Source organism: Pan paniscus, chromosome 16 (genome assembly GCF_029289425.2).
Source record: "Pan paniscus chromosome 16, NHGRI_mPanPan1-v2.0_pri, whole genome shotgun sequence".
Lineage (NCBI taxonomy): Eukaryota > Metazoa > Chordata > Mammalia > Primates > Hominidae > Pan > Pan paniscus.
In genome coordinates, this window is record NC_073265.2 from 71,721,666 (window position 1) to 71,742,058 (window position 20,393).

Here is a 20,393-nt window from a genome sequence, read left to right on the forward strand (position 1 = left end):
CTAGTGATAAATACCAATAGATATAACCTATATACAGAAAAGCTCCTTGGGCCCTCAATATACTTTTAAGAGTGTAAAGGAATCCTGACCCCAAAACTTTGAGAACTGCTGCCTTCCCCTCCACTTTCTTCCTTCCCTAGAATTTCTTCCTTGGAAGAAACATTCCTTTGCCATTCTGTGTTAACTTACATAGTTCTATTGAGGCCAGTTTTGCTACCTCTCTCCCATCTTTCCACATCCCGCTCTTGACACAAAACCTGACCAAAGGACTCTACCGGCCCACCTCATTTCCAGTGATTAGCTGTCAGGTGGGCTAAGCCAAGAAAATCTGGGTTTTCCCTGAGACTAGACCTCTCTTTCTGGGAGATATGGAATCACAGCGACAAGATTGGCCACCTAGGGATAGTCAGAATTCATCTTGCCTCAATGGGAAGAGGTTAGGCAAGTTTCTAGAATGCCAGACTGCTTTCTAGAAAGTCAAAGATAATTATACTTTCTGCCACGACTGTGAGAATGCCCATTTCATTGCACACTTTCTAACATTTTTACCAATCTGATAAATAAAAGCTGGTACCTAGAAGAAAAAAAGGCTGGGTGTGGTGGCTCATGCCTGTAATCCCAGCACTTTGGGAGGCCAAGGTGAGTGGATCACCCAAGGTCAGGAGTTCCAGAACAGCCTGGCCAACATGGTGAAAACCCATCTCTACTAAAAATAGAACAATTAGTCAGGCATGGTGGCAGCCACCTGTAATCCCTACTACTCAGGAGGCTGAGGCAGGAGAATCACTTGAACCTGGGAGGTGGAGGTTTTAGTGAGCCAAGATCATGCCATTGCACTCCAGCCTGGGTGACAAGAGTGAGATTTTGTCTCAAAAAAAATTTTTTTTTCCATACAATATAATTTGTTCCATCTCTAGAAACCAATTCAGCAATGAGAACTGAAAGCGACCACATGGAAGGTTTCAAGGATTTAGCTCTACCTATTGATGTCTAAAGCATTAGTTAAGGTAGAAAACACACACACACACACAGAAACACAAACACTCACTCACTCACTCCTATGTATTCAGTACCAGAAAACGTGAATGACTAGATGGTATAGTCATCCAACACAAAGCACACAATAACTGAAGGCACTGTAGAGGAGTAACTTATGACACGGATCTACAATATTGTTGAGTGAAAAAGCAGATTACAAAAAAATCTGATTTTTTAAGGGAGAGGGAACACATATAAGCAAAGGAGAAAAGAGATGAGCAGATGATGGGAAAGATACAAAATTCTGACAGTGGTACATTCTGAGTGGTAGAATTATTGGTATTATGTTCTAGTTTTGTCTAAAAATTTTCTAAATTTCTTAAGAAGTTTTTGTTATCCATATTATAAAATATCCATCACCCCAGGAAACTTAACCTTGAGCACAAACTCTACAACATGTTCAATGTTTTCAGTTTAATATTTAAGAGACAATCTATTTTGAAAGACATCTAAAATGATGACCAATATTTAAACCTATGCATTAATATTTTTCAATCGTATGCTTTACATTTTGTAATTTTGATAAGGTTAAGTTTTAGATCCATCTTGAAAAGATAAGTTTCCTATTTGTCTTTAAAATGTTACCTATAATATGCCTCTTTTTAAACAGTAAATGATGCTCAAAAATCACAATATAAATTCAGGCAGTGTTCCTTCCATGGAATGTTTAAGTGTTCCTAACACTGTTCTTTTTCACCGGTTATGAAAACACAGAACAATTATCTAAGCATCTGATTATTCAGGTCCTTTGTTTCTCCTCCATTCTGTTAGTTTTATACTAATTTCAAGGCCCGTGAGGATGAAGTTGTCTGTGACAGCTACCACAAAGGTTACCATTAGCAGACAAATTTCCAACAAGTTTATCACCACTACCATCCCCACCATGAAACTGTCTCAATCAAGGGCAACACAATTCAAGGTTAGCCAAGACAACCTCTTTACCTGTCACTGCTTAAGAAAAGGATTTTTTGGTCTTATTTAGAAATAACTTTCTGTATCTATTTTTCTCCATAAATCCACTGAGACCAATGTGTGCCCCTATCTCAAGCACCAGCAAGCAAAACTGCCTGCCAGTATGTTCAGTTTTTGTATCTTTCCAAATGTAGGGCACAGCTATCTTTTGATATCATAATTTTTTGAAAACTGATGCACAAACTTCTTCTTGAAAGTTCAGCCGGGCGCGGTAGCTCACGCCTGTAATCCCAGCACTTTGGGAGGCCGATGCAGGCAGATCACGAGGTCAGGAATTCAAGACCAGCCTGGCCAACATGGTGAAACCCGTCTCTACTAAAACTGCAAAAATTAGCCAGGTGCGGTGGCAGGTGCCTGTAATCCCAGCTACTCAGGAGGCTGAGGCAGGAGAATTGCTTGAACCTGGGCAGCAGAGGTTCCAGTGAGGCAAGATCGCACCACTGTACTCTGGCCTGGGTGATAGAGTGAGACTCCATCTCAAAATAAAAAAATAAAAAAGAATTTCAGATATACAGCAGTTGTAATTCTTCTGAAGGCTGCTTATGGGACACATTACTTTCATACTTTGCTGTTCAATAAATGTGGGGTGGAGAATAAAGTAAATTGACAGAATTACCATATAAAATAAAATTCGAAGTCCTCTGACAACAAAAGAAACTTAAAATACACACACACACACACACACACACACACACACGGTTTTCCCTGCTAATCATTTTACAACAACCACGTAGCTAACCCAGAGCCCACAAAAGCAGAGTCAAAATTCTAACACTTGGTAAAATAAAAATGCACATATATCCCTGTCATCTAAAAAAAATGCTTACGTATTCAAAGACAGACAGCAATTGTAGCTACTGACAACATCATTGTAAGCAAACTGAGGCAGAGAAAACAAACGTGCTGATGAGGATTTGAAACACCTAAGCTGCAGAAACCCACTAGGTGGTTTCCTAGGTTCCGAGTTGGCATTATCTTTCAGAACGATCTTCTAGAAGAGATCACATAACACTGTTACAAAGGATCTGGAGAAAGGGACCCTGGCTTCATCACTCTGGCTCTCCAGTCATGCTTTACATTTTCACTTCTTACACTCTCTTTCATAGGAAGTCAATTTACAGGCCTCCATCAAGCCCTTAGAGACCTTTTTGTACTATCCATGACAAGTTCTTGATGTTATGTCTGCACTTCTGACAAATTCTTAGCAGTTAACTTACAAGGCAGTTAAGATTTTTGTTCAAGCACAATATAGCTAGAATAGGCTCATACGTTCAATAAAACAAATATTTACCAAGCATTTATTGAGTGGAAGATAAAAAGCACAAAGCATAATTATAAAATATTCTCCCCTGCCACCATAAAAAAAATTTTTTTAAAGCCTTACAGAATACAGCGTAACATAACCAAAGCAAAAATAGTGAGGACTAAAGAGGGGAGGAAGGGGAAATATCAGCATGAACTAAATATGACCCAGAAGAGCCTTGATGGTCAGACACGTAAAGACAAATTGGGTAGGGTTAGGGGGTGGCTGTCAGGGGCACATTCTACAGGGGGAAAAACAGCTGATACAGAAGCCTGAAAGGAAAGCGGGCAGAGCACCTGGACAGGACTCTTACCTGCCGCATCCAGGGTACAATGCGCCTTTCCAGAACACAGCAGCGACCCGGGATAGAGGGATCGCTCAAACAGCACCAGAGGCTGCATTCCAACTTTTCCTCCATCAACGAGTCCGTTTTCATTGTTAGTTTCTCCTTAAACACGATTGGCTGAACATGCGGGAACAAGGAAAACCTGACTGAAGAACGAGGCATTTAAGCTTAAGGGCCTTGGATCCGGGCGCGGTGGCTCAGGCCTGTAATCCCAGAACTTTGGGAGGCAGAGATGGGTCATTTGAGGTCAGGAGTTTGAGACCAGCCTGGCCACCATGGTGAAACCCACTCTCTACTAAACAACACAAAAGTTAGCCTTCCTCTTATGCTTTTCCCAGCAGGAAAGGCCCAGCCTCACCTATGCAACCTACAGCCCCCCGCCAACCAGTTGAGGCTCCCCTCTTAGACTTATATGTCTATGGCCAGTGCCATCTGCCTACCTGCCCTCCCTGCCTTCCCTAGGGTCCCTCAGAGGACCCTGGGTTTTCTGATGGCCCAGAGGGGCCTCTGGCGACCACTCCAGCCAGCCATCCCTTATAGCTCCACCATTTTGGTTCAGGCAGTGTTCCTTCTCTATCAGGTCTGGTGGCTGTTGGATGGGGCTCTCCAAGCAAGAGGTGGCCCTGGGCCAGTGGGTTGGAAGACAGGGTCACCAGAGAAGAGGGAAGCCCGAGGGAGCTGGCATTGGTCTGAACTATGGGTGGATGGGTGGATTGCCTGGGTGCCATGAGAGAGGCCAGCGTGTGTGGGGTGGGGAGGGCCGCCGCAGTCCCCAGGCACTACCTATGAAGCTCCGGCTTCTCCCTCCATCTTCCTCCCCTTTCCCTTCCAGCCCCTCTTTTCCAGGAACCTTGCCATGCCCACACCTACGCCCTCCCCTCCCCGGCCCTCCCACAGCTGCTGCAGCGCACCCATACTCTGCACTTGCCTCACCAGCTCTGGCTTTTCTCTAACCCGTTTTCTCTCTGCTTTCTCTCCAACTGCCAGCTGATCGGGTCAGGCAAGTCCATCCCGTCCTGAGAGCCTCAGACCCCCCTTCGACCTCTAAACAGATCCCTCTTCTCAGAGACCTCCCTTTCCAAGCCTGCCTGGGCGGGTGTCCTGTGACTTGACAGTGGCTCCCCCAGCCCCAAAGCCAGCCCCCTTCATCTGTGACTTAGTCTGTTGTAGTGGTGAGCTGACACATCCAGGTGTGACAGTTGCTGAAAACTTGTGCCTCCTCTGTGGTATGCCCCTGCCCTGTTCTATAGCTATAAATTCTCACACACACACACACACACACACACATATATATACACATATATACACGTGGCCAACTGCCTCGCCTCTAGCACTGGGAATCAGTCCCCGTGCTGTGCTTGTGGAGTCTTGTAGACCAGCAAGAGGAAGCTGTCTCCTGACATCGCCCCTCCAAAGTGCACCACCTCCAGTGAGCTTCCGGGACATGCGCGGCCTGTGGACAGCCAGCCCCTGCCATCCCTCCCGCCCTTCTAGCCAAGCATGGCGGCACTGTGCAGGCAGCCGTGTGGCCTGACAGTCTCTACCAGTCCTGCTGTCCCTCGGCTGAGAAACCCATTTCTGGATGACAGAGAATGTGTCCTCTGCTGGCTGTGTTCTCTATGGAGCTCAGGGGAGGGAAAAGGCCAAGCCATTTTTAGGGTGTTGTTGGGAGCAGTGAAAAGGTCACATCCTTTTCAAGGGACACTTTTCCTGGAAAGTCCCTGGAGCTTAGCTGGCTCTTATCCTGTGAAGCCGGCTCTGGCCACTAGGACACAGGGCCCTGAACTCAGCCTGGAGGGAGCCTGCGGGGCAGCCGGCACTCTGGAGGGACAGACAGGCCACCTGGTGCAGACAGGAACGGGAGGCAGGGGATGGAACGGAAGACACCTGGGGTGGATGGAAGTCAGTGCCCTTGGGTGCTGGTATCTGTCTCCCTGGCCACAGCTAGATCAGGCTTCTCAACCTGTTGACTGTCAGGGCCGGACTGTACTCCGTAGGTGCCATGGCAGTCCCCGTGAAATCCACCAGGTGTCACCAGGCAGCATACAGGTAACAGGCCTGGAAGATTCCCCACAGCCCAGCTGGACATGCTGAGACACTCTGGGGCTCCTCGTTGAGTGGGACAAACTGCAGGACCCAGTGAGGGAAACGGGAACATAACAGGCCGAGCAGTATGGCTAAATCCATTTATTCCAAAATCAAAAGCAAAAAAAACCAGGAGTCCCATCACCAGGCAGCCATGACCCCATCCCCGCCTCCTTCCTCGCTCCTATGCTAGCAATAAATAAGTTTCCCAGCCGCGAATAATTATAAGAACCTCTTCCTCATATACCAGCTGCAACCTCCGCTAGGTACGATACAGAATGTTACACAGCTACAGTATGTACACGGGGGAAGGGGGGCCACCCCCAGCAGCCTGTGCCCTGGCCTGGTCTACAGTTAACTCCACTGTCCCGCCTCAGCTGCCTCTCTGAGTAAGAAGATGGGAGCCCCCCTGAGGGAAAAGTTGCTTTGGTGAGAGTAAGGAGGCCGTCAGACCTCCTCCAAACAAACCAACTCCACCAACCTCTGGCTCTTAAATAACATCATCATCCAGAAATGTAAGGACTCAGCCTTGGTCAAGGTGGTAAAGGGTCTGTTTGTCTCCCTCCATTAGACAAGGGTCTTGTCTTGCTACCCTAATGGTAAAGGGCTGACTGGGGAGGGGTTGTAGGGACATGGTGGGGGTGAAGACTCCAGACCCACTTCTCCAGGCTTATGCTGACAGGGGCCTGCTTTTATTTATTTTTATTTTTATCCCATGACTTTTTTTTAAATCCTGTAACTTCTTTTTCATAACTTTTTAAAATAACTTTTCATAAAACTTTTTTTTTACTTTTTTTCCACAACTTTTTTTTGCGAATTTTCCACAGTATTTTTTATCCCGTAACTTTTTCATCCCACAACTTTAATTCCTGTAACTTTTTTAGTTTGTGTTCTTTTAATAAACACACTTACATAGTTACAATTTTGTAAGAATAAAAACCGATTATCTCATGCTAAGCATGCCCAGCATTTGCACAGTCTCAATACCTTTAATACTATAGTTCAAGACACAAAATTTTTAGGCAAAACAGCACCTTGAAACAATTTAATAATGTATTACATTACAGTAGCATCACAGAAGCAGTCAATAATGCCACTTTAGACAAAAATCAGTATTTCCATTATGCATTCTGTTTATAAGAATTCATAGATCGGTAAAAGTCATTCTAAGAAAACTTGGCAAATACAGCTTTGGACTGGAATTGGCATTCTTTGTCTACTTTTCCTTCCCCTAGATTCTTTGTTTTAAACTACAGCATTCATATTTTAAAATGTTTTAAATTATTTTAAGACGTTAATATAGCAGTTACATTTTTGAATAGTTATTTGAAAGTGACTGTAAGATAAAGTTTTAGAGAATCTATTATGGATAGGGTTGATTTACATTTTCACATTTTCTAAAAATCAGCTTTGGTTTTAGAACTTTTTTTTTTTTTCATTTCGGGAAAACCTACCAGGTTTAATCATAATTACTTTAAAAATAATTATCACATATTGCTGTCTTTAAGTAGGTATTTTGATTCTTTACTCCCTAGAGAAATTCAAATTTATTCAGTTGAAGTCACATTTTAAAATTCTATATTCCTGCTGAACTCTAACCTTCTAATGTTGCCTTCCAAGCAAATTGAAAGCTGCCTTATACTGAATAAGAGAACAAATACTTGGCTGAATGAGGTACTGCAAAAGACTGCATGCACTTTGAAGAAAGACTTAAGTTATTGTCATAGGATTTCCATTCTTTTTAGCTTTTTCTTAAACATATGACAAAATACCTACACAAAGAGTGGTATTTGAGTTAATATAGTACATTTATTTTTCAGACTGACATTCAGTTTAAATATGCCAGTATGTGATTTAATCCACAGGTACCTGATGAACACATTATTGTCAGATTGGTTACAGATGCTAAACGCTATCTGAAGGTCATTCCTAGTCATTTATACGTGTCAGGGTAAAAGTGAAGTGACTGGAACTATAAAAATACCTTTGAAATAATTTATCAATGTATTAGATAAGCTCAGTTTCAGAATGATAAACAAAAACTGTTAGACCAAATAATGTGCTACTGGCAACCCAGGTGCCAATGCAGGGAGAGCCCAGCCGGGCAGCCCTCAGCAGGGACAGTGTATTAGTCTGTTTTCATACTGCTATAAAGAACTGCACGAGACTGGATAGCTTGTAAAAGAAAAAGGTTTAATTGACTCACAGTTCAGCATGTCTGAGGAGGTGTCAGGAAACTTACAATCACAGCGGAAGGTGAAGGGGAAGCAAGGAAACTTCACGAGGTGGCAGGAAGGAAAAGTGCTGAACAAGTAGGAAGAGCCCCTTATAAAACCATCAGATCTCATGAGAACTCACTCACTGTCACGAGAACAGCATGGGGGAAACCGTTCCCATGATCCACCAATTACGTCCACCTGGTCTCTCCCTTGACAGGTGGGGAAAATGGGGATAATTCAAGATGAGATTTGGGTGGAGACACAACGCCTAATTGTATCACACAAGGACCCCCCATCATCCATAACCAAGCCCTACTGTCTCCCTGGCCTCTCTTCCCCACCTCCGTCCTCTGCTCCATCTGAGACTGAGGAAAAGGAGCAGGCTGGTCACCTTGGGTGAGGCCAGGCACCTCAAGCCTCAATTGCCCTGCCTCTCCTCCCTGTAGTTCCACCCCAAGAGTGCTGGGCCCTGCCCACTGGGATGTGTCCTCCAAGGCCTTGCCTGAGTCTGGCCCTGCCTCCTTCAGGAGTGTGTGAGCCCCTGGGCCAGGCTAGAGGCCACCTCCAGGGAACTGTGGCAGAGGCAGGAGCCTGGAGAAAAGGAGGGGGAGAGGAGGCCCGTGGGCGGATGCTGGGCCGCCAGACCTCTGAGAGGGGCCTGAGCCAGTGCTCACGCCTGGGTCTGAGAGTCCCCTGCAGGACTCCATGTGGGGCCAGATGGCAGGATATGACAACAGGGTGTGAGTCAGGCACCAGACCTTGAGTCTGCAGAGGCCCAGACAGGACCAGGGGCTTGCTCAAGATACCACAGAAGGTCTGGCTGCTCCAGGGGAAGGGAAGCCTGGTGTCTGTAGGGAAAAGAAAGAGAGATCAGACTGTTACTGTGTCTATGTAGAAAAGGAAGACATAAGAAACCTCATTTTGATTTGTACCCTGAATAATTGTTTTGAGATGTTCATTTGTAACTTTAGTTTCAACCCTGTGTTTACAGAAACACGTGTTGTATAGAATTAAGGTTTAAGGGATCTAGGGCTGTGTAGAATGTGTCTTATTAATAATATGTTTACGGGCAGTATTTTTGGTAAAAATTATTGTCATTTTTCATTTTTGATTAACCAGGGGCACAATACACTGCGGAAAGCCACAGGGACCTCTGCCCAAGAAAGTCTGGGTATTGTCCAAGGTTTTTCCCCACTGAGACGGTCTGAGATACGGCCTCATGGGAAGGGAAAGACCTGACCGTCTTCCAGTCCGACACCCATAAAGGGTCTGTGTTGAGGAGGATTAGTAAGAGGAAGGCCTCCATCTCTTGTATGCCCCTGGGAACGGAGTGTCTCGGTGTAAAACCCGATTGTACATTCGTTTTATTTTGAGATAGGAGAAAACCGCCCTGTGGCTGGAGGCGAGATATGTTGGCGGCAATGTTGTTCTGTTACTTTTTACTACACTGAGATGTTTGGGTGGAGAGAAGTATAAATCTGGCCTATGCATACATTTACACATAGTAAAAAAAATTTTTTTTAATTTTATTTTTATGGATAGGGTGATTTTAACTTTTTATAAATTTGGTTTCGTTTTTTAGTTAAATTATTATTATAGGCTGGGTTAATGGGCCAGATGGATGGGGCCTGTGAACATGAGTGAGTTTGGCCCATAGAATTACAATATAATTGGTTTTGAGGGGCCTAGTTTATAATAGTTTTGAATTTATTGTTTTGTAGTATTATTGTAGTATTAGTTATACATTTTTTTTAAACTAAGACTTTTGGATCTTTTGATTTTTTAGGGGCAAGGTTTTTTTTTTAGGTTTAGATTTTAATGATTTTTGAAAAGAAGAGTTTTGTAAATTATTTGTGGTTTGAGTGACATTTTACTTACTATGTGATAAGTAAATTTATTGGTATTGATAGTAGGTACTTTTACTAATTTTGGGTTGTAGGTATTAAATATTTTGGTGTCTTTTTTAGGCAAATAGGATAATAATATTTAATGGAAATATTTATATTATTATTATTTTTAGGTTGGGCAGGGCAACGATTATTTGTGGGGCCTGGTACCCATGTATTATTAATATATATTTTAATAGGATTATTTATTTATGTGACTGTTTGAATTAAGGGTGGGAAAGGTACATAGGCTTAGTATAATTAGTTGTAGTTGTTTTTGTAGACATGGGGATACTTACTATTGTTGATATAATTATTAAAGTCATAAACAGTATTTTTTTGGAGTTTGTGTCACTTTTGTGTTTTTTTGGGGTTTTTTTTAGTTAACTGTGTTAGTTTTTTTAATTGTGTTTAAGTTGGTGGCTTTGTTTTTTTGGTGGATGGCGACTTTGTTTTTTTTGATGTTATTATTTTATTTGGTGAGTTAATGATGCTTGATTGTGGTGTTTTTATTTTTGTGGAGGTGGGTTTTTGTATTTTTAATGGGTTTATTGTAGAATTTGAAATGTTTAGTGGGTATTTAAACAGGAAGTTGATTTTTTTTTTTGGTGAAACACAAGTAAAGCTTTTTTTAATGTTTTTATTTTTTATGTTTTTTAAATTAAATTAGTTTTTTTATGTGGGTTTTTTATTAGTAAAATGTTGTTTTGTAGAAGTAGTGGTCTGATTTTTATATATGTTAAAAAAGTTTAGAGTGTTAGATTAAGTTGTATTGGGGGAGTGTTATGCTTTTTATTGTTTGAGTTTTGAGTGTTAGTTTTTTAAATTATGGTTTGTATTTGGGAATTATAGGGGATTTTTGTTGTATGTGTAATTTTTTATTGATTTAAGAATTTTTGAAATGTTTTATTACACTATTTTGGCCTATTATTTAATTTTTTTGGAACTTTTATGACAGTAAAACAAGATAATAAATGTTTTTTAATATGGGAAGTACTTTTGTTTGGTAGGTTGTTTATATAAAATGTGAATAAGCATTAACTGTTGTATGGACAAATGACAATTTTTCAAATGAAGGTACATGTGTGATATTTATTTGTCATAACGAATTAGGACATAGACTTTTGGGATTAACTTTTGTTTTTTGAGTGGGCAGGTGTAGAATTTGACACTGGGTGTAATGTTGTACAATATTTTTTGTTTTTATGTGATATGAAATTTATTTTTTAGTTTTGTTGTATTTATATGAGTTAAGGCATGAAGTTTTTGTGTTTTTATGAATGTAGATGATACTAGTAAATTAGTTTGTTTGTTTTAGTTAAAGGCCTTGGTAAATTAGTGTGTGTTTGAATATGAGTAATATAAAATGGGAAATTTTTTTTTTTACGTTTGTTGTAACAAATTAAATAGTTGGTTTAACTGATTATATTTGATATTTGATTAGGGCTGTTTTAACTTTTTTTGTAGTTTGTATTATATATGTAGAATTTGATACAATGTTAATAGGCTGATTAAAATTTTGTAATATTGTAATGACAGTAGCCAATTTTGTTTTCTGAGTTAAGTGACATTGAGTTTTAATGACTTGTTTTTTTGGTCTGGTGTAAGTTGTTTTTTATTGTTGGAACTATTAGTAAACACCGTTAGAGTATTTTTTAAAGGTTTATGTTTGGTAATTTTAGGTAAAATTTAAGTAGTCAATTTTAAAAACTGGAAGATTTTTGTTTTTGGGTAATGATTGTCAATAATTTTTTATAAAATTAGTAAGACCAATTTGTTATATACCAGAATTGATAAAGGCTTGTTTAATTTGTTTTTTGTTTAAAGGAACAATGATTTTATTTGGGTTATTTTTATATAATTTTATTATTTGTAGTTTTGTCTAATTAATGTAGTCATTTGATTTAAGTACAATGTAAAAGTCTTAATTGTGCTGTAAGGAAGGAAGGACCACTTCATAAGATTTGTATTTTGAACAATAATGCCTGTTGAAGAATGTGTAGTAGTAAAAATTAAAAGTTGGAGTGGGGCTAAGTGATTCATTTTATTTATTTGGGTTGACTGAACTTTTTTTAATTAATTTTTTTAGTTGTCTTTGGAGTTAATGTTCATTATTTAATTTTGGATTTTTTTTTAAGATAGAGAACAAATTTGACATGGCATAAGTAGGGATGTCTAGAGTTGGCCGAGTTTAATATTTTTTAGTAATTTTTGAAAGTTATTTAATGTTTTTAATGTTTAATTTTTATTTTTTGTGGTTTTTTTTAACTTACATTTTTAAGTAATGGAAAGGATTAGAGGTTTGAATTTTATTAGATATTATTGTCAGTCTTGTGTTGGTAACCTTTGCTTGTAGAAATGTGTAATAGTTAATTTGTTTTTTGTTTTTGTAGTATACAAAATATTATTAATATAATGAATAACAGTTTGAAAACTTGTGTTTAACTGGCTGAAGAGTTTGAGTTACAAAAAAGTTTGACAAATAGTTGGACTATTAAGTATTTTTTGACGTAACACTTTTTACTGAAACCTGGTGGCTGGTTTTTTATTATTTATGGCTGGTATAGTAAAAGTAAATTTTTTTAAATTTTGTTTTGTCAGAAGAATGGTAAAAAAGTAATCTTTTAGATTAATTATAATTAAAGGCCAATTTTGGGGGATTATGGCCTGAGAGGGCAACTCAGGTTGGAGACTCTCCATGGGTTGAATTACGGCATTAATGCTTTTAAGTTGGTTAGTATGTGTCATTTGTTGGATTTTTTTTTTTGAATTATAAACATAGGAGAATTTTAAGGCGAAAATGAAGGCTCAATTTTTTTTTTAAATTTTTTGTTAATAAGTGTAAAGTTTTTAGTTTGTATTTTGGTAGTGGCCACTGATTTACTTATATAGGTTTTTTTGTTTTTTAAGTTAATGGAATGGGTTTTCGAGGCTTTACAGTGGCCACTTTTAAAAAGGATACTTTATTTTTTTTTAATTTTTTTTAGTCTTAATTGGGACTTCAGTGTCTCTTTTTTTTTTTTTTTAGTTTTTTGTCAGGGAGATATTTCATTTTAGTCATGATTTTTTGACTTGTGGGGCTGTATAGGAAGGCTGGGATAGGGCAGGGATGGAGCTTGGAGGAGGGCTAGAGCTCTGAGGGGGAGGATCAGAGGGGCTTCCTGGAGAAGGAAGACACAGGAGGGGTCCCCAAGGTAGGGGTGTTCAGACAGGCTTAGAAGGGGAGGGCCACGAGCAGGACAGGCTCAGGCGAGGCAGGAGGTGGCCGGAGTCAGACCTCCTGATGGGGGTGTGTGGGAACTTCCGACCAGAGCCCGTGAAGGCCCCACTGATTGGAGAGTCCATTACTGACCTCCCCCTCCACCCAGGACAGAACCGAAACCAGTGCCAGCCTCGTCCTGGCGGGAAATTCCTGTTATCCTAACATTCGGGTGAGGTTGGTCTGGGCCCCCTCCCTCTACCTCAGACTGGGGCCTGCAAGTCAGGGTTCTGTTTCACCCACGGTCATCCCAGGGCAGGGTTGTGGAGGGCCACAGCCCCACCCCACCCTGGGCCCCAGCAAGCAGCCCTGAGCCAGATTTCCCCAGGTTCCAGCCTCCGTCAGCACAGAGCGGGCTCTTTGTAGAGGGCTCTCTGCAGCGGCGGGCTGGCTCAGGGGTGCCAGCACGGTTGGCAGTGTTCTCAGCTTTTCGCTCTTGCAGGGAGTGGTTCTCCCACCCAGCATGCTCCAGTGACCAGGGTGACCTGAGCAGCTGTGACTATCCTGTCAGCTGAGCCGCCAGGTGGTCACAGGAGAGGAGGCTGTGGCAGGCCCTCCCTCTGTCTCCCACAGCCCTGCTGCCCCTGGGCCACTCTGGCACCCCTGTCATGGGAACCGAGGGTAATGGTGGGGTAGCCCAGTGGACTTCATAGCCTAGACTGCACCATGTACATGGTACTTCATGAGAGGTAAGGAACATGCTGGAGCCAGCAGGCCCCACCTGCCTCAGCCCCTCAAAGAAGGACCCCCCAAGAGGAGGGTGGGTCAGGCATAAGTCACCATCATAAAGAGGAATTTGTTGAAGAAAGCCGCATATTCCCCATGACAGAGGTCAGAAACTCCAATGTTTTCGGGGGCTCAGCCCGCGCTGGGGAGGGAAACTGTCTGCTTGCAGGCTGGGTGCTTTGCATGTAAATGGGTCCTGCCATTCTTCGGCTCCACAGAGGGAGAGATGCGCACTGTGTGGATAGGGCTCCTCGTGGTTTTTTTGTTTTTTTGGGACGATTCTTGCACTGTTGCCCAGGCTGGAGTGCAGTGGTGCGATCTCAGCTCACTGCAAGCTCTGCCTCCGGGGTTCATGCCATTCTCCTGCCTCAGCCTCCCAAGTAGCTGGGACTACAGGCGCCCGCCGCCATGCCCATCTACTTTTTTGTATTCTTAGTAGAGATGGGGTTTCACCGTGTTAGCCAGGATGGTCTCATCTCCTGACCTCGTGATCCGCCCGCCTTGGCCTCCCGAAGTGCTGGGATTACAGGCGTGAGCCACCACACCTGGCTGGCTCCTCGTGTTTTAAGAGAACTTTAAAATGCAGAATTTGTGGTGGAATCTCCCAGGTTTTAAATGTTGACAACAAGGTCAAATTTCAAAAGAACGTGTGGTTTAAACAAAACACATCCAGGAACCATACTGTGCGCCAGGAGATGGAAGCAAGGCATCCATGGTGCGGCCCAATTTTCCAGTGCTTCCTCAGCCCCGTATCAGCCTGTGCACCTGTGGGAACACCGGCATGCCAGACGGGGGAAGCAGGCCTCAGGACCCCAGATCCCCAAAGACAAGGCACCACACTTTATGGCTCCTCCAGCATTTTCCAAAGGGTGGTCCAGAGAAACTTGTTCCTGGAGTTATTCATAGACATTCCTTATTTAGAGCCAAAACACTCTGGGAATCTCGGGGTTAAATAAATCAAAACAGACTTCTTTACTCCAGAACCTCTGGGAGCCTTTCACCTGTTACAGTGCCTTGTGAGTATCCAGGAGGCAGAGGCTGTGCAGTGCTTCCCAAACCAATTCCACATGGAACCCATTTTCAAGGCATACCTGTTAATTCCAGAAAGATGCTACTGCCCCATAGAATGCGGTTCTAGAAGTGGAGCTCAACACACCACTCCACCCATTTCACAGACTCAGCCATCCCAGGGTGGTGGGAGCCCAGGCTGGGGTAGGGAGGGGCATAGGAGCTGCCAGACAGTCAGACGCTGGTCAGGAGGACAGCAGCAGCACCCAGGAGGAGCAGACTGAAGGAGCCAGACCCCCTAGGAGGCCCCTGCTGTCATCCAGGGGACAGGGAAGGGGTGGAGCCAGGCCTGAGGCAGGGAGGTGGGTGCAGAGTGGATGCCTCCCAGGGAGATTTTACAAGTGGAAGGAACAGTCAGAACTTGGTGACTGGAAGGCTGTGTGGAGTGTAGGGGAGGGAGGAGGCGAGGAAGAGACCGGGTGAGGGCTAAATGGGCAGAGCTCAGATGGAGACTCTGGGACCCAGGGGAGGGGTGCTCAGAGTCCAGGCTGGGGACCAGTTCCCTTCACCTCCCCTGACCCACAGCCCATCTCAGGGAGCTAGGCTCAAGCAAACTTCAGCCACCTGGAGTTCCCATGGCGACCACGGGAGAGGAGCCCCAGAGGACCTGGGCAAGCAGGAGGAGGAGAAGCAGGTCAGGGCACCAGGGGCTCAAAACCTGACCACCCACTTTTTGGTTAATCCCCACTGCTCTGAGCATTCTCACTAAACAAGTTAGGCTGGTGGTTAGTAGTCAGCTCTTCCCACCCTGCTATCGAGCCGGGCCTTTGTTCCGGTGGTTCTATTCTCTCTGGGATGTTTCCAGCAACCCTGGAACCAACCACACATTAAAATCTCACCTTGTGGCGCGAGTCAAATATCCCCCGCTACATGAAGCATCCCCAACTCCTCAGCCAGAGCTGAGTTCTCCCTTCCCTGCGCACCTCATGCTCCTTAGAGCCTGGTATTCAGGCATCTGAGGAGTCTATGTCTCCCCTATGAGACCCTCAGCTCCTCCAGAACAGGGTCTGAGTCCTGTTTATCTGGTTCCCCCATAAGCCCAGCCTGGTGCTGGGCATACAGCAGGCATTGGTGCAGCCTGGGCAGGGTAGGTGGAGCCGAGGCAAGGGTCAACTGTGAGCAGGGCTGCTGATGCCATCTCAGTTGCTAGTTTGCCTGTGGTTGAGGCCCCTGCCTGCTTCCCACCCTGAACTAAGGAAGACTGCCTCACCCCCAGGTCCCCATGGCTCCTGGTTGCCCTGCAGAAGGCAATGAGTATCTGACCCCAGAGGCCAAGCCTGGGACATGCAGAACCTCTGGCCTGATCATAAATGACTCAGGCCAGACTGTCACCCTAGTAACTTGGGGGACCCTGAGCTATGGGGGAGCAGAACCCCAAGGAAGATGAAGAAGCCCATGAGAAGGGAGGAGAGAGCAGAGGAGACCCTGGGGAGCAGCCAGTGGGGAGAGGCCCCTGTTACCACTGCCACTGGAGGCCTGGCTGCACACACATGACCCAGAGAACAGATTTGGGGAAGACCATTCCATTTAACTGGCAAAATGGGATCATTCCCGCAGAGGGGAAAAGAGCTTTTCCTGCCACCCAGAGCCAAGGTGGGGCCCCCTCCAGGAAGAAGTGAGGAATAAGGGCTTTAGAGCCGTTTTGTGGAGCATCCTGGGAGTTCCAGGACAGCCAGGCTGCTGAGGTGATGGGGGAAGGGCTGGGAGGAGGAGGCAGATCCAGAGATGCCCTGAGCTGGAGCCCACAGCCTGCACTCACTGCTGTGCTCCTGGAACTGCCACTGAGCTGATGCTGGAACCCCTGAGAGGCACGTGTCATGCAGGTGCTGGAGCCTGCCAGCACCTCCTCTTGGAAGAACTGAACCAGGAGCAGCATGCAAGGGGGTGTGGAGAATGTGCCCCACAGACGTCTATCCTGCCACCCAGATGGCACAGAAGGGCCAGCGTGGGGCCCAGAGCCAACAGCAAAGTCACCCGGGGAAGACCCAGAGACTCCACTGTGGCCTGTGCCCTTGCACCTGACGCGAGGACTAGGACAGACAGGAGAGCCTAGCAGCGGGGGAGCGGGGGCTGGCGGCTGCAGCACCTCTCACTTTCTGCAGCCACAGGAGAGCAGCTGGCGAAGGCTGCGGCTGACCAGGCAGTTGGCCTGTGGCTGTCCATCCAGGCACCTGGATGCCCTGACCTGTGGGTGTTTCTGGCAGAACAGGCCTGGAGGGCAGGGCCCGGGCAGGCATCACTCACTGTGAGGACTCTGCCTCAGAGAGCCCCTGTTGAGAGTGGGGGAGGGAAACATGAGAGAGGCAGGCAAGGAATAGGAGGCGCGGTTCTGCTACCCCCACCTCAGCCTCAGCCCTCCCTCCACGGAGCACCTCCCTGGCCCCTCCCCACCAATGCCACCTGATCCCAGCCCCTGCTCTGCGCAGGGCCCTGGGCCACTCAACCTGGCGTGTTCATGATTCAATGCCTGCATCCCACACAAACAGGTTCCACCCTCGGCCCAGGCAGCAGGTGGCTGTCCAGCCCCTGCCTCCCAGGGCAGCCTCCTGCTCAGGGCAGGGAAGCCCAGCCTCCATTTCCTGGGAAAAGGAGGCTTGGGCACCCTGGAAGGGAGAACGCTCCACACCCCCAAGTAGAGGCTGGTGGCTTTCTGCTGTGGGAAGGTGAGTGCCCTGAACACAGAGTCCCAACCCAAAGAGAAAGATGCCCCTCAGCATGTGAAGGTGGCAGGGATCAGGGTGCTCAAGTCCCAGCTCCAGCTCTGGGAGGAAAGGCAGGGAATTGCCTTGGGGCCTCCATTTGTCTACTCATCGAGAATGAGCACATTCCTTAGACGGTGGAAGGTTCTGGATAAGCCAGCATGGGGCAAGACCCATGTCCTCTCAGGAGGATGTCAGAGAGAGCGCTGCCTGCCAGCGGGCCGTGACCTCCACCCCAGGTCCTGCTGCTTCCCCTCCAGGCTGAGGGCTTTGGGTGTGCTGGGCTGCGGCCAGACTCTTGGAGGCCATCATTGGCCATGTGTCTCTCCTCTCTGGCCTGCTCCAGAGTGGACCCAGGTCTTGCCCCATACTGGCTTATCCAGACCCTTCTACCATCCGTTTCCCTTGGGTGAGTTCTTAAGGGCAGGACCTAGGGTGTCATCTCTGCTTCGCAGCCTGGAAGTGCCCATGGGCAGGAATGGAACGCCTCTGATTTTATCCAAGTGCACCAGGGCTGGGTACACACCAGGACTGACACAGATGTGGTTCCGTCCCTCCCAAGCAAGGAGATGCTGGAGGAGGAGAAGGCGGGAGAGGCCCCAAAGGCCTAGGACGGAGCAGACCTAGGAATGACACACCCTGCCTTGCCCCACCTCACCCCAGGCGGTGGATCCCAAGGAGCCACTTCTCCAGGAGAAGGGATCCAGGTGGCCACTGGCGGTCATAAAGCCATCTGGAAAAGCCTCTTGACGGCCAAGTGCAAGTGCCCAAGCCCCCGTGGGTAGCAGAGCCGGTAAATTATGGCTGAGGGCTGCACACCCTCCCTTCTGTATTTATATCTGCCTTGGTGCCTGACAATGGATATTTATGTATTTTCAATATTCAGGGCAAACGCTCCATCACTCCATGCTCACGGCTGCAGCACACGACACCAGCCCCACAGCAACTTTCCTCTTTCACCTGGTTTGCCCACTCAGGGCCCCAGAAGGGAGGCCCCCACCCCCATCTGCAGGCCCACATGACTCAGGGGAGTAGAAGGAAGAAAGGGACCAGGCCAGCCTCTCTGCGGAGCCTAAAGGCCCTCTCAGAGACAGGGCCGGTCCCCCTGCTTTATAAACCAGTAGCCGAGGCTCAGAGAGGTGGGGTGCCTGGGCGGGGTCACACAGCATCCTCTCTAGGCCAGGGTTCCTCGCTCACACCCCAGGCGAGTTGCCTCCCTCCTGACCAGGGAGAGTTGCAGAGCCTGGCTGCCTTTCCTGACCCTCTGACCTTTTTTTGTTTCTCTTGTTCTTTCTAGCGTCCTCTCTGTGTGTCTCTGGGTCTGACTCTCACCATCCTGGCCCCTCTCACATCCTTCACCATCTCTGGCTTAGTGTCTCCCCCTCTCTCTCACTGCCCCCCATCTCCCTGTTTCACTCCCACCCGGCCCCACTTCCCCTCTCTCCTGGCTCACATCCTCCCTCCCCCTCAGAGCCCCTGTCCTTGTCCACCTCCATCTCCCTGACTCTGTCTCAAGGCTGAGGTCAGGGCAGGGGTGGGAGGAGCTGTCCTGGTGCCCAGCAGGGGCCTCCCTGGGCAGCTGTGTTGCCCCTGCCCTGCACTTGTGATAGGAGAGCCCCCAGGGCCCTAAGCCAATGCAGGCACAGAGCAGAAGTGGGACTGAGCGTGGGAGGTTCGGGGTTGGGGGGCAGGTTTCCACTCGGTGGGAGCAGGTGAAAGACGTGCGTGCCCCATCCCCAGAGCTGTGTGTAGGGGGCACTGCGGGTGGACTTCTGCACCAGCCCCACCACTTGACCTTGAACGACCCGTCTGGTTCTGGGATCGGGGCTGAGTGATGAGGTCCCTGGGCCTGCCGTAAGCTGAAAAGGTTAATGCCTCTGGGCCCTGGGTCCCTCAGCCTCCTCACTGCCCACACTGGTTCCTCCCCACTTCACCTTCGCCCTCCTGCTGCTCCTCTCCCCTCTCCTCTCCTCTCTGTCATTTCATTCCTCTCTCCCTCCTTCTCTCCCTTTCTCCCTCTGCTGGGAATGAGAAGAATTAATTAAATGTGTCCTCAGCTCCGGTCTCCTCATTTCCTCCAGGGAATTAGCCACTCCCTGCTCCTTGGGCCTTGTTAGATTCCAAGAAAAAAATAACTGGTGTGTGCTCTGCATGCATGTACGTGTGCACGTGGGCATCCCTGCACACACAGTGGTATGCCCCGGGCTGGTCTGCAGGTTTGTTGACATGTACTCATGTGTGTACAATTCCATGCACACTCCGGAGTCTGGAGACAGGACTGTATGTTTGTGTGAATACATACGTGCATCTCCTAGGGTGCATGTGCGCCTGTGTTCCATATGGGTTTCTATACGTGTGCACTGTGGGGCTTCACACTGAAACCCACCCGTGTGTACACGTCTCTGTTGGATCCGTGTGCTTGCACCGTGTGTTTGGGGAGTTGCGCGTTACTGTGCAAGTCTGTGTTGTGTGTGTGTGCGCTAGACCTATGTGCACACCTCTATTAATGCAATATGTGTGTCCACGCATGTGAGCATGTCTGTGTGTCTCTGTGTGTGTGTGCAGTGTACACGCACCCTTGCCACCCTACACACACATCTCCTTCCTGGCTCCCTTGAGCTAGCAGCCTTGTCCCCAACAGGAGGCCCATCATGCCGCATCTCTGGAGTGATGGCAGTGGTGGCAGTGGCAGTATGGGTGTCAGGAGGCTGCAGGTGGGCAGGTGGAGGTGGCGCAGGGGAAGGTGCTTGCTAATGAGGCCACCTTCCTTGCCAGGCTGAGAGCTGGTACCA

The 20,393-nt window shown here is 46.6% G+C and overlaps 1 protein-coding gene across 1 annotated transcript in view; it reads right to left on the reverse strand.

Moving 5' to 3' along the window:
* Positions 1-1,999: 1,999 nt before the first annotated feature.
* The window catches only part of LOC100996215 (elongation factor-like GTPase 1), a 90,908-nt gene continuing 72,514 nt past the window's right edge, over positions 2,000-20,393 (reverse strand). Inside the window, exon 13 of the mRNA XM_055098550.2 lies at positions 2,000-8,811. Within this exon, the coding sequence (XP_054954525.2) occupies positions 8,375-8,811 (437 nt within the window). The 3' untranslated portion in view covers positions 2,000-8,374. The remainder of the gene's footprint in view (positions 8,812-20,393) is intronic.